We start from the raw sequence: 13,150 nt of genomic DNA on the forward strand, positions 1-13,150 counted from the left end.
AGATAAATAAATAAATGATGTAGCACAGATTAGTCATATATTCACCAGGTGCAGGTCTAAATAATCTATTCTGCCAAAGAGTCATCTTTTGATATTAATCCAATGATTTGATCATGTACTTTGTTGGGTTTTACCCTGAATAGCTGGATAATATGTATTGGCCGCTACAGGGCTCCTGCTAAAGAGCACTACATGGATCTGCTAGACTTGCAAGTTGCTGCAGCCATAGATAGATATTATAAATACGTATTTATATCTATGGCTGCAGGCAGCTCTCTGACGAGCTGCTTATACCTAGTCTCGCAGCCGTAGACTCTCCTCCATCGCTGGAAGCTTGCTGTGCTGACGTCGACGGTGGGTCTGACCACGTGAGACTACTTTACATCCTCTGGCCCGTTTCTGGTTTCACGCTTCATCGGTTTCTGGCTTTTCCTACAGATGCGATACGCGCGCATGTTGTGAAACAACGCACCGACATTATATTGGTGGCTTTTGCAGAGAGGTGGGACTTGTATGCAGCGCTCACTCTTTGATTGGCTAGGTGCCGCCTCACGTCATACGGAAGTAGTTGTGAGCTACACTGTGAGAGAGCTCAAAAGCCAAAACATGGAACAAAATGATGGTATGTTGGAAGAACGGTCAGTCAAGTTAATCAGAAAGATTCGTATTTGTTTGTAGCTCGTGTCTTTCATCACGAGCTGTGTTCACGCACACTGATAAGTAGCAGTTTAAAGAAATGTCAGCTTGTGTAATAACCGTTAGCCAGATAGCTAACTAGCTAGCAGTTACCACGGTACAATCTAAATTATTCATCTTGACAGCTAGCACCAGAACTGTTAACATTGCTCAAGTCTGACAGAACTTATTTCATATCGTTAAGTAGCTATTTGAGGGAAAGAAGCAAATGACCTGACGCTACTTGCAATGCTGAACTTGTGAACTGTGCTGATGAAACGTGAGTGACTGCAACGGTCCCTGACCCTGCGTTCAGATGCCCTACTACGTGCCATTTCTAGCATACCAATACCATAACCTTTCGCGTGTGTGGGGCGCTCATATGACTGACCTACTTTTTTGTCCCCCTTTCGGTAGAAGATGGAAGCATGTCGCAGGTCCGACATGTTGTGTTGGTGCTGTCAGGGAAAGGAGGTGTAGGCAAGAGCACCATCACCACAGAACTGGCACTTGCTCTCAGACATGCTGGCAAGAAGGTGATCTGAGAGACTGTGTGTGTGTGTGTGTGTGTGTGGGAGGGGAGGCGAGGGGGTCTGTATGAAATTCCATCTAAACTAGTGGTGAAGTAGTCTGCACAAAGACACATTCATGTGTGCACCTGTTCATTATGCAGCCTGCTCCATTCTATGTTGCATGACAGACTCTTATCCAAGCTACTTTTATTTCTAAAAGTTCATAAACAATCACAGTAAAAAAAATAAAAAATACTATAATCTCAACAACACTGTCTGTCTGGCATGTTATGTAATGTACTTGGCAAAAACTTTTCAAATAACATGTAGACTGACAATACATGGGTACATGTCGCTATCCAATCCATCCTCCAACCCACAACAGTAGAATCTTTGACAGCTTTTTTAGGCCCTGGGCAGAGTAGGAGAGAGTCAGCGACTATTTCTGTTTCATTTATAGATTTGCTTCTAGTCCTGACTCAGCAGGTGGTTTGCGTATTGAAAAACTAGTGAACTGTTAAACTAGCTGGCCAGCTAGCTTGCTTGCATTGCCTGTCATTGAGGTAAATAATAAGAAGCCTAGTAAAGGGTGGGGGGTGCAGGTACAGAAACTTTGCAGGCTATTTTCAAGTTGCACTTTGCAAATACAGAGTAACATTAAAATACATAAAGTTAACTCTGTTTTTATTTAGATTTTTTCCAGGCATTTTGCCCCGAGCCCCCGCTAATTTCCTACTCTGCTGCATAGGACAGCATAATAACACGCATTACATGCAACACCTAGCTTTCTCTTCCCATGAATGAGCTTATTCAAGTGCATCTGTATCCCAATACTCCACCTAGTGTTGAAAGTAGAAAATACACGATCTATACAAGCAATGAAATAGAGAGCCGCAGGAATGAGTCCGGAAAACATCGATGCTAACACTCCCGGTTCTTCACTGTTTTTGCCTATGGGATTTTTGAATGGGTTTTTGGCGCGATGCTTCAAATAAGGTCTATGGTTAACGCAAGCTTATTCAAACGCGAACCAGTGTTCAGCAGGATGATCTTCACACATGAGGACCACTTTTATGAGTTTTGAAGCTTTTACGTGCCGTTAAAAGGGCGGCTAGCTAGCAAACGGCTAAATGAGACTACACCGTTGAGTCGACGGGGATATTATACGTCAATAACGTCATCACTTCAAAGGATGAACACGGACATTCTCTTTCCCTCACCTGGTTCAGCCCGGGGTAATCAGTGTACAGCAGCGCACACATCAACACAGAGGTGTAGTGCTATCTTGAGAAGTGAGGGAACGCACCTATTTGCGGAACACCCCCCTCCCCCAGCACACGCACAGGTCCCCCCGCACGCACACACACTACACTGACACACACACATAATTTATTGTGTCCTCTAGACACTGCAGAAGTAGCCCATGACAGAGTCAGTTATCACAAACAGCTAAGCTAAACAAGTCTCAAGCATCACGCAAGTTGCACAAGGCTGCATAATTGATCATTTGGCACGGCGGCTGGCATTTTTAGCAAGTAACTTACCATTTTGTGGCGAATTCTGGCGTTGCAAATTGCAATCTGGTGATTAACGCTAACTTTTGATTAGCGTTAATTGAAAATAAATCTCGGTAATGTAACGTGCACTCCATAGTAAAATGTACACCGCTTGCGCATGTGCAGAAACTGAGAAACCGGACCGGTGTGCTTCCGTGTGTAGCTGATTTGGCCCAGGGGGCGTGTGCCTGCCTGGTGCCAAAACAGCTTTTAACATTGTTTCTAAATGATTGTAAACGTACCTTTTTCGCAACTGGTCCGAAAAATGAAAGGATGTTTGGCTGCCTTTTCATCTTTACTTGTTATCTCGTCATGTACTGGGAGAGAAAAAAACATTTTGATGCTTAAAATGCCACTACTAGCTAGTTAAGGTGGACCGGTGGAGTGTTTCCCTCTTCCTTCAAGCCAGAGTTGATACCATGTGAATCATTCAGCCCACCTTAAATTTAAGGTGGAACGTTTCCTTCTTCCTTCAAGCCACGACTCACGAGTTGATGCCATGTGAATCATTCAGCCCACCTTAAATATAGACGAATGACAACTTTGTCCAGATTCACTCGTTTTATTGGCTCCACATACACACACACGTTGACACACACAAAACACTGCTTGGAGAAGTATGGGAACGCCGTTCCCACGCGTTCTGCCGGGACTACACCACTGCATCAACAACACTCCAGGTTGAGTGGTGACGTGACGTGGAAGCCTATGTGACACTGTGTGTAGTTCTGGATTAGCTTAGCACGAGCCTTTTACTTCTAGGGCTCGCATTTACGCTTCAAAACTCATGAAAGTGGTCCTCATGTGTGAAGATTATCCCGCTGAAGACTGGTTCTCGTTTGATTAAACTTGCGTAGCCCAGAGACCTTATTTGAAGCATTGCGCCAAAAACCCATTCAAAAATCCCATAGGCAGAAACAGTGAAGAACCATGAAAAGTCCGGGACTTCCGCGTTCCGACTACAAAAGTACGTCATCCCTGTGGCTCTCTATGACCAATTCACACCCCAGCTCTCTCTGTCCATCAGGTTGGCATCCTGGACGTTGACCTGTGCGGGCCCAGTATCCCCCGCATGCTGAATGTGCAGCGGACCGACGTGCACCAGTGTGACTCGGGCTGGGTGCCGGTCTACACTGACGCCCAGAAGAGCCTGGCCCTCATGTCCATCGGCTTCCTGCTGGATGACCCAGATGAAGCCGTGATCTGGAGGGGGCCCAAGAAGTGCGGTATGTTACGCCCAGGGTGTAGCAGCCTGTACTGAAAAGCATCACATGTGAAAACAACGTCATTATTCACTATTGTTGTTTGTCTTTCAAAGGAATCAAATTGTGATACAATCAGGGTTCCCACGGTCATGGAGAACCTGGAAAAGTCTGGAATTTCAAAATCTCTTTTTTAGGCCTGGAAAAGTAATAGAATTACTAAAGTCCTTGAAAGTTTTGGAAGTCATAGCATTTTGTTCTGTTTAATGAAATTAATTGTTACAGTAATCCTCTGTCGATAACCTTCCAGAAACTATTCTGTGCGCACCAGATAAGTTATTTTATTTTATTTTTTATTTTATTTTTTGCCCATGTCCCCTTAGGGGCTCAGTAATATCCAATATAAATAGGTGTGTCCAGTAATATCCAATATAAAGAGGTGTGTCCTATTTGTCCAGTGTAGTAATAATGTCTGGTATTGATTCAGTCCCCGCCTCACATTAAAAGGAAATTCTATTATGGATCCTTGAAAAGTAATTAAAAAGCTTTCAAATTGTATCCATGAAAATGTGTGGGAATCCAGAATATTCAGTTGTCCTGATACACACTACTGCCTAAACTAATGATAAAAACCTGCTTAAAATCTCTCACAGAATGAGATCTGAAAATGTTTTTATCATACTTAATATTACTGTAAATTAAAATGTGAACATCATTGTCTTTACTTAAAGTGATTTGATTTGGCATGTTAGTAGATATTGCTATATTGCTATCAAAATCAATTTTATTTTTTATTATTGTGATATGAATTTGTCCATGTCACCCAGTCCTACTTGAGTTCTCTTGAGTCTTCTGCCCAGCTGCAGATCCATCACCGCAGACTAAAAATCCATTTCAGTTGAAGAAAATCTTGGACTAATAACTTAAGACTGTCGCCACAGGCACTCCGGCAGCATCTTTAATGACCTCCTGCCTGGAAGAATGATGACAATGCTTATACTCCTCTTCTGCCTAACGTCTTCTCTGTCCCTGCGTGTTCTCTCTCCTTAGCTATGATTGGCCAGTTTGTGTCGGACGTGGCGTGGGGCGAGCTGGATGTGCTGCTGGTGGACACGCCTCCTGGGACGTCTGACGAGCATCTGGCCGTACTGGAGAACTTGAAGAAACATGGTGGTGTGGATGGAGCCATTCTGGTCACCACACCGCAGGTACACACCCGACTGGACTGGACTGTATTGTCTTTGTAGAAATAACATCATAATGAATATGGATGGTGTCCATACATTACATTACATTACGTCATTTGGCAGACGCTTTTATCCAAAGCGACTTACATTAACACATTCTTGTCAGCAATAGAGCAATCAACTATGCAACACAGTCTATGACAACTACAACCTCTGAAGGAACAGTGGTTGGGTTGGTTGAATACCAGACGGGCTGCAGCGTTCTGAATGAGCTGAAGCGGTCGGGTGTCGGTGGCAGGTAGGCCGGCCAGGAGCACGTTGCAGTAGTCCAGGCGAGAGATGATAAGTGACTGGACCAGGAGTTGAGTCGCTTCTCTTGTGAGAAAGGGACGGATTTTGCGGATGTTGTAGAGCAGGGGTGCCCAATACGTCGATCGCGATCGACCGGTCGATCGCGAAGGTAGTGTGGTCGATCGCATGGCATTGAGGGGAGAATATATATATATATTTTTTTTTTACTGTTTTTCCACTGTTTCCACTGTATACTCAGTGTATATATATATAAATAAATATGTTTGGTAGATCACTTTGACTTGGTCATTTTAAAAGTAGCTCCCAAGCTGAAAAAGTGTGGGCACCCCTGTTGTAGAGCCTAGTTCCTCATTGCGCGGCTCGCGAGACGCTGGCGGCTCTCGAAGCTTTAGTTGGCGGCTCTAAGAAATTGCAATTATTATTATTTTATTTTTTTTAGATTTTTTTTTATTTTATTTTTTTTTCCCTGCTCTCCCCAAAATTTCAATAAACCTTTATGGCATATTATTACAATACAACAATACTGGTGTTGACAGTAATAGAAGGTGCCAAATCATTCAAAACAATAAGCATTTTGCTTTTAGGAGTATTGTGCCAGCGTGCAGCGCTGTTCCAAAACGTGTCAACGTGTGTCGTTGCCTGGGAAACGCACATCCCATAATACAACTGTTCGCATCGCATCCCATAATAGTATGATGATACTTGGGATGCCATTGCGACCATAGATGTGAACAGGTTAGCTAAAACTTGAGGATCACTGTTGTAGAGGGAGAACCTACAGGAGCGTGCTGTCGCAGCTATGTTGGCTGAGCAAGACAGCTGGTTGTCAAGGCTGCATACAGGCACAATTGACCGTGTCTGCGGGTGGGAAGCTGCATTAAGGGTATGTGTCCTGGTCGCTGCACTAGCGCCTCCTCTGGAAGGTGAAAGAGGTAAACAAGGGTCGTGGCTCAGTTGTTTGGTGCAGGGGTTCCCAACCTTTTTAGCACCGTGGAGCGGTTTAAAATGGACAATATTGCTGCGGAGGTGGGTGGGCGTGGTTAAGGATAGGACTTAATGGATATTAAACGCATAGTACGTTTGGATCCAGTATCAAATACACAGGACACATTTTCATCGCATGAACATAATATAAAAACAATTGCAACTCACCAATGTGTCTGCATGTGAGCGCATGAACAGCCTGTGTTTTTTCCTCTTTCTCATGTCTGTGAGACGTTATGTTTCTTCAGATCAGATCGATAGCCAGTGACCACAAGATATAAATGTTTCTTCAGATCAGATATGTTCAGATCAGATATGTTTCTTCAGATCAGATCGATAGCCACAAGATAGAAATGCGTTTGCAACACTTTATGATTTCACTTGTCATTTTCTTTACTACACAAAAGAGGTGTGCATAACGGATCCAGCACGCAGTCTTTTTAATATGTGCGTGGGGAAAAAAACACAATGTTTTATTACGATCCTCTCCTTGCGCCTGCCCTTTTACTTTCGAATTAAACGCAGAATCAGGACCATTATCCTTGTGTATTTGATTTATTATCAGAATCAGAGCTTGTGTCATCTATATTGTTGTTATTTTGCACTGGACCCTGACTAGAAACCCCCCTCAAATGGCTGTTTGTAAAAGGCTGGTGTTATCTTCTGGGTCTTGCTGGTGGTTGTAGGCTGTTTGTAAAAGGCTGGTGTTATCTTCTGGGTCTTGCTGGTGGTTGTAGGCCGTGTCAACGGGGGATGTGAGGCGAGAGATCACCTTCTGTAAGAAGACGGGCGTACGCATCCTGGGCATCATAGAAAACATGAGCGGCTTTGTGTGTCCACACTGCTCAGTGAGTAAATACACACACACACACACACACACACACACACACACACACACACACACACACTCACTAACAGAGTGCTTGAGGACCATGCTACATTGTTCTATCTGATTCTAGATTTACTGTTAAACATTTTCTTCTTCTTTCACTCTTATGTGACATGTTTTCATTATTATTATTATTATATTTGATTGGTTGTATGACATGTAAGGTACTTGCTGTCCTGGACTCCAGGAAGACTAGCTGACGCCTAGGCATCGGCTAATGGGGATCCTTTTTAATAAACAAATAAACACTCTAGTTTGGACAATTCAAACATGGAATACAAATGTTTCCCAATTAAGTTGTAAGTACAGACTTAATACATCTATGTATGAGAGGCTTGTGGGAATAGTAAAGGCCATTTATCTCATCTGCAAATTAAGTACCTTAGTTTCTTTCTTTTAATCTGTCAGGTATTTCCTTAGACACTGGGTTTCCATCCAAATGTATCGCACCTTTTAATCGAATTTTCAGAAAGTCGGCAAAATAAAATGCAAAACAATGCGCGTTTCCATCCACTGCTATTTTGCGAATTATAGAGCTGTGAATCACCTCGTGTTTGAGGCTGTCTGAGCTGCTGATCAGCTGCTAGACCCGATATAGGCTACAGCTCTGTTAAACACATCTAACGTTATTAATTTAAAGTTTCTTGATGATCTACAAGTAGACAAAGGTACCATAACGCCATTTCTGGATTACCAGGTGCGACTCGGCAAACTAACGTTATAATCCCAACCCGATCTCCAAATAAAATTGTAAAATAGCAACGTTTGTGGACCAACGTTGCTATGTTACAATTTCGGCTCCGAAATTGTAAAATGGTAGCCTAATCCACGGAGCAGATAGTAAGTGAATACAATTTCTCAAGTCTAGAAGTGAGTCACCTTAAAGTTAATATCCCAGTCTTCTTCTGTTTACCACGGCGGGTATTGTGCTGCGCGTACCATTATTTACCGTGTGTAGCCCTATTGTGTGGAGGCTACACACGGCATGTCATGTTTTGCAGTGATCAAGGCAAACTGTGTTGTTTTTGAATGGAGATACAACGGAATATCGCTTAAACTGTTTCCACCACACGTTTCGCATTTTTCTTTTATCGATACACCCGACTTTTCCGCCTCCCTCAAGCGTGAAAACTTTTTTGCGATATTTGGAGGTTTTTGCGAATTAGGCAGCGTTTCCACTCAGTTTTTTTATGCGCGAATTGAAATTTCGCATCAAAACAGGTGGATGGAAACCCGAAATCATTCATTGTTGTTGCCCCCCCCTGAATAAACATCCTTCCTTTACAGGAGTGCAGCAACATATTCTCTAAGGGTGGAGGAGAAGACCTGGCCAAGCTGACAGGATCAGTATTCCTCGGTGAGATCAATGAGTTGTAATATCAGCGTTCAGCCACAAGGAGTCACAACACTCCATGAGTGTGCATCACTCTTCACTCACAGGTCATTATTTAGGAGGCATTTTACATCACAGCCTCGCTGCTGAAATGGTCGGTGGAGATTTCAGTACAGGAGAAGGCATGATACATTGATCACTATCACTTGGTCAAACGCATAGATCACTGAACACTTGGACTCAGCGGTTATCCGCTTTCACTGAAGATGCTGCAGTCTTTATCCACCAAGAGACTGTCACTGGACTGTGTGCTATAGCAGTCTAGACTGTCACTGTACTGTGTGCTATAGCAGTCTAGTCTGTCACTGGACTGTGTGCTACAGCAGTCTAGACTGTCACTGGACTGTGTGCTATAGCAGTCTAGACTGTCACTGTACTGTGTGCTATAGCAGTCTAGTCTGTCACTGGACTGTGTGCTATAGCAGTCTAGTCTGTCACTGGACTGTGTGCTATAGCAGTCTAGACTGTCACTGTACTGTGTGCTATAGCAGTCTAGTCTGTCACTGGACTGTGTGCTATAGCAGTCTAGACTGTCACTGGACTGTGTGCTATAGCAGTCTAGTCTGTCACTGTACTGTGTGCTATAGCAGTCTAGACTGTCACTGGACTGTGTGCTATAGCAGTCTAGTCTGTCACTGGACTGTGTGCTATAGCAGTCTAGACTGTCACTGTACTGTGTGCTACAGCAGTCTAGACTGTCACTGGACTGTGTGCTATAGCAGTCTAGACTGTCACTGGACTGTGCTACAGCAGTCTAGACTGTCACTGGACTGTGTGCTATAGCAGTCTAGACTGTCACTGGACTGTGTGCTACAGCAGTCTAGACTGTCACTGTACTGTGCTACAGCAGTCTAGACTGTCACTGGACTGTGTGCTATAGCAGTCTAGACTGTCACTGGACTGTGTGCTATAGCAGTCTAGACTGTCACTGGACTGTGTGCTACAGCAGTCTAGACTGTCACTGTACTGTGTGCTACAGCAGTCTAGTCTGTCACTGTACTGTGTGCTATAGCAGTCTAGACTGTCACTGGACTGTGTGCTATAGCAGTCTAGTCTGTCACTGTACTGTGTGCTACAGCAGTCTAGACTGTCACTGGACTGTGTGCTATAGCAGTCTAGACTGTCACTGGACTGTGTGCTACAGCAGTCTAGTCTGTCACTGGACTGTGTGCTATAGCAGTCTAGACTGTCATTGGACTGTGTGCTATAGCAGTCTAGACTGTCACTGGACTGTGTGCTATAGCAGTCTAGACTGTCACTGTACTGTGTGCTATAGCAGTCTAGTCTGTCAATGGACTGTGTGCTATAGCAGTCTCTAGACTGTCACTGTACTGTGTGCTATAGCAGTCTAGTCTGTCACTGGACTGTGTGCTATAGCAGTCTCTAGACTGTCACTGGACTGTGTGCTATAGCAGTCTAGTCTGTCACTGGACTGTGTGCTATAGCAGTCTAGTCTGTCACTGGACTGTGTGCTATAGCAGTCTAGACTAAGGGTGTCAAAATTAATCGTATAATCGATGCATCGCGTTGCGGACGTGTGAATCGAATCGTTGAGCGATGAATCGTTTGTTTACATTTCTGTTGACATTCAGATTTTAAAGCACTTTCTAAGTAAAAAAGGGACTTGATACTAAATATCATGTGCAGTAATAATACAGAAAATTGAGGATTTGATACTTGGAGCTGCAATACTTTGAGCTGTATCGAGATGCATCGTGGAATCGAATCGTTGACAGATGGCAGATCCAGTGTTGGGACTAACGCGTTACAGTAACTAAGTTACATTTTGCGGTAACGAGTACTGTAACAAATTACTTCATCAGTAACGTAACGTACTTACAATTATTGCGGTTTAAACAGGCTCGTTACTCGTTACTTCACTTTTTTTTTAAGTCGAACTGCACTGACATTTGCGCGTGAGCCCCTTAATCACTTGAGTATTTCCATGTAAAACGATTCTGTGCGGGACCTATAGCAGCGAGGATAGAGAGGAAAATACCTGGAGTCTGACGAGGAAGTAATCGTGCAGCGCTTCTATACTTTCTAACTGCTATTAAAGGCAGCCGCGACGAGCGGCTGCTTTGGGGCTCTGCTCTGTCCTTGCCTCCACTGTTAAAGGGTAACCACTAACCACAGTGTTTATGTTGTTCAGCCAGGATATTATAGACTACTACTGATACAGTTGTTAATTATACACTGCCAAAAGTGTACTGGCTACTTTTTGAAGGCAACAATAAATATGCCTCAATGCCTAAATGTTGTGTTTTCTTGTTCCACTACTTTTCGTCGTAATGATAATGGGTACAATGGTCAAATCTGACAGTTGTCTTGTCCCACACTGTGCTACAGCAACCCCAAAATAATGTGTGTGCATTAATAAGAGAATTGAGAGTTTAAAAAAAAGTAACTCAAAAGTAACTTTCCTAGTAACTAGTTACCTGGAAAGTAACGAGTAACTTAAAGTAACATGTTACTTTTCAGAGCAGTAACTAGTAACTGTAACTACGTTACTAATTTAAAGTAACTTGCCCAACACTGGACAGATCACAGCCCTAGTCTAGACCCTATAGCAGTCTAGACTGTCCCTGGACTGTGTGCTATAGCAGTCTAGACCATTGGTTCTCAAATTGGGGTCCGGGGACCCCCAGGGGTCTGTGGCACTTTGCAAGGGGGCCCGTGGAAAGTTTTCAGGAAAATAAAAATAAAACCTTTTTTTTGTGTGCAAAAGCTTCATAGTTCAACGAAAATATGTTATGCTTTAAATCTAAAATGGTTCATGGATTACATTTTAATCTAACAAACCGATCAATTTAAAAGTCAAGCACGTTAGCGTGGAAACAATTGAACTTAGTCCAAAATCACAAATCAGAATGAGGGGGTCCCCGGTATATTTTCTATCTGGTAAGGGCTCCTTGGCCTCCGGTCTAGACTGTCACTGGACTGTGTGCTAGCAGTCTAGTAGGAAGGGTCTTGCTGTATTTGATACTGCAAGTCAGTGCCTCACTGCAGGTCACCCATTGGATCGTCACTAATGATCACTGACGACTTGTGTGCTACTTTCATAAAAGAGCAGACAGCTGTGAATCATTTCTCAACAACACATCAGTTGTGATATAAAGGGAACTATAGTGCTGCTCAATGGGGTAGTAGAGGTCAAGTTGAACTTGTCAGTATTGTGTCTGTCTTCTTTATCTCAGGTTCGGTGCCCTTGGATCCGCTGCTCACCACCAGTATAGAAGAGGGTCACGACTTCATGCAGGCGTTTCCCGACAGCGCCACCTTCAGTGCCATCAGCAGCATTTGTCAGACTCTGCTCACCAGCCTGACAGACTGATCCATGTATTTTTATTCACAATTGTCGAACACTGACACTTGTACTTGACACCAGGGGCAAATTCTCCACTGGGGACATGTCCCCCTCCACATTCCAAAACCTAGATTATGTCCCCCCCCCCCCCCCCCCCCCCACACACACACACACATTTTAAACTGAAAAAATCATGGGTAAACTGAAAAAATCATGCTTAATACACTGCTGTTTGACCAGCCATCATATTCTGGCTGAGAATGTGAATTGAGTTGCTGATTATAAGCTATAGGCTACTCCAAAAGATTGCCACGGATTTCCTCTCTGTAAAAAGTGCCCTCTCCAGACCCTGAATGCAGCATTTCTAATGGCACTCTGTATGCATTTGTCCTTATGGATAGCTAAACTTACCAGGTATGTAAGATAAAAATGACACCACCTCTAAAATTCTTCTTATAGTCGATGTGATTATTCAAAATGAGTATTTGTAGCCAGGCCTTGGATGTACAGCTAAAAGTTCTGCAGATGTCTTTGATAACAGAAAAGGTGTCCGTGTGAACAGCATTTTCACCTCGCTGAGAAAAAAGGAAGACTGAATACAGCAGAGCAGCATACAACATAATCTCAAAGCAGTCTGTTTGAATTCTAAATCACATTGTATTTACAATACTGACAATTTGTTCGAGCTAAATTTGCAATGCTGAAAATGTTTTTCTGTGTTGGGAAGCAAGGCAAATCTAAGTTGGAATCACCTTTAATTTGATTGTGAAAACATTCATGTGGACTGGACACTACAGCAGAATAATACAGGGTTTTAGATTGGCGCTTAAGTCAATGCGTCAACAGCACTCCCATTTTCAGAAAAGGTACTCCAGATCAAATTTGACCAGTCTTGAAAAACTAGGCCCAATGTGAATTGCATTATCATCCTAGATACTACTGTATTATCAGTCTGTCTCTGCTGCAACCAATACCATGTTTGTATAGTTCCGTGGCATTTCATTATACTTTTTCATTTTGCAGTGGAACAGAATTGGATGTCAGAAATAAAGAAGCATGTAAGGTGCTTTTGATCTGGATTAAATCTTCTGAAAAGAGGCCTGGCTCTTCAGCTTCATATCCGACAGCAAAAC

The 13,150-nt window shown here is 43.2% G+C and overlaps 1 protein-coding gene across 2 annotated transcripts; it reads left to right on the plus strand.

The window, feature by feature from the left end:
• The first annotated feature begins 553 nt into the window (after positions 1-553).
• nubp2 (nucleotide binding protein 2 (MinD homolog, E. coli)) lies at positions 554-13,126 on the plus strand. 2 transcript variants are annotated; one of them, XM_083635710.1, is made up of 7 exons: positions 554-622; positions 1,093-1,211; positions 3,771-3,969; positions 4,996-5,153; positions 7,166-7,276; positions 8,605-8,674; positions 11,908-13,126. In XM_083635710.1, exons 1-7 carry the CDS (start codon positions 607-609, stop codon positions 12,042-12,044), a joined length of 810 nt encoding a protein of 269 aa, XP_083491836.1. In that variant the 5' UTR covers positions 554-606; the 3' UTR covers positions 12,045-13,126. The 2 variants fall into 2 exon arrangements, with proteins under 2 accessions (XP_083491836.1, XP_083491837.1); XM_083635711.1 differs by lacking the exon at positions 554-622 and adding an exon at positions 916-955.
• The last annotated feature ends 24 nt before the right edge of the window (positions 13,127-13,150 follow it).

The sequence above is a fragment of the Poromitra crassiceps genome (genome assembly GCF_964638095.1).
Source record: "Poromitra crassiceps genome assembly, chromosome: 4".
In the NCBI taxonomy this organism is placed as follows: domain Eukaryota; kingdom Metazoa; phylum Chordata; class Actinopteri; order Beryciformes; family Melamphaidae; genus Poromitra; species Poromitra crassiceps.

Coding starts and splice junctions, on each gene's coding strand:
- nubp2 (XM_083635710.1), top strand. Junction 1,212..3,770: donor TCAGACATGCTGGCAAGAAG/GTGATCTGAGAG, acceptor TCTGTCCATCAG/GTTGGCATCCTGGACGTTGA. Junction 3,970..4,995: donor GAGGGGGCCCAAGAAGTGCG/GTATGTTACGCC, acceptor CTCTCTCCTTAG/CTATGATTGGCCAGTTTGTG.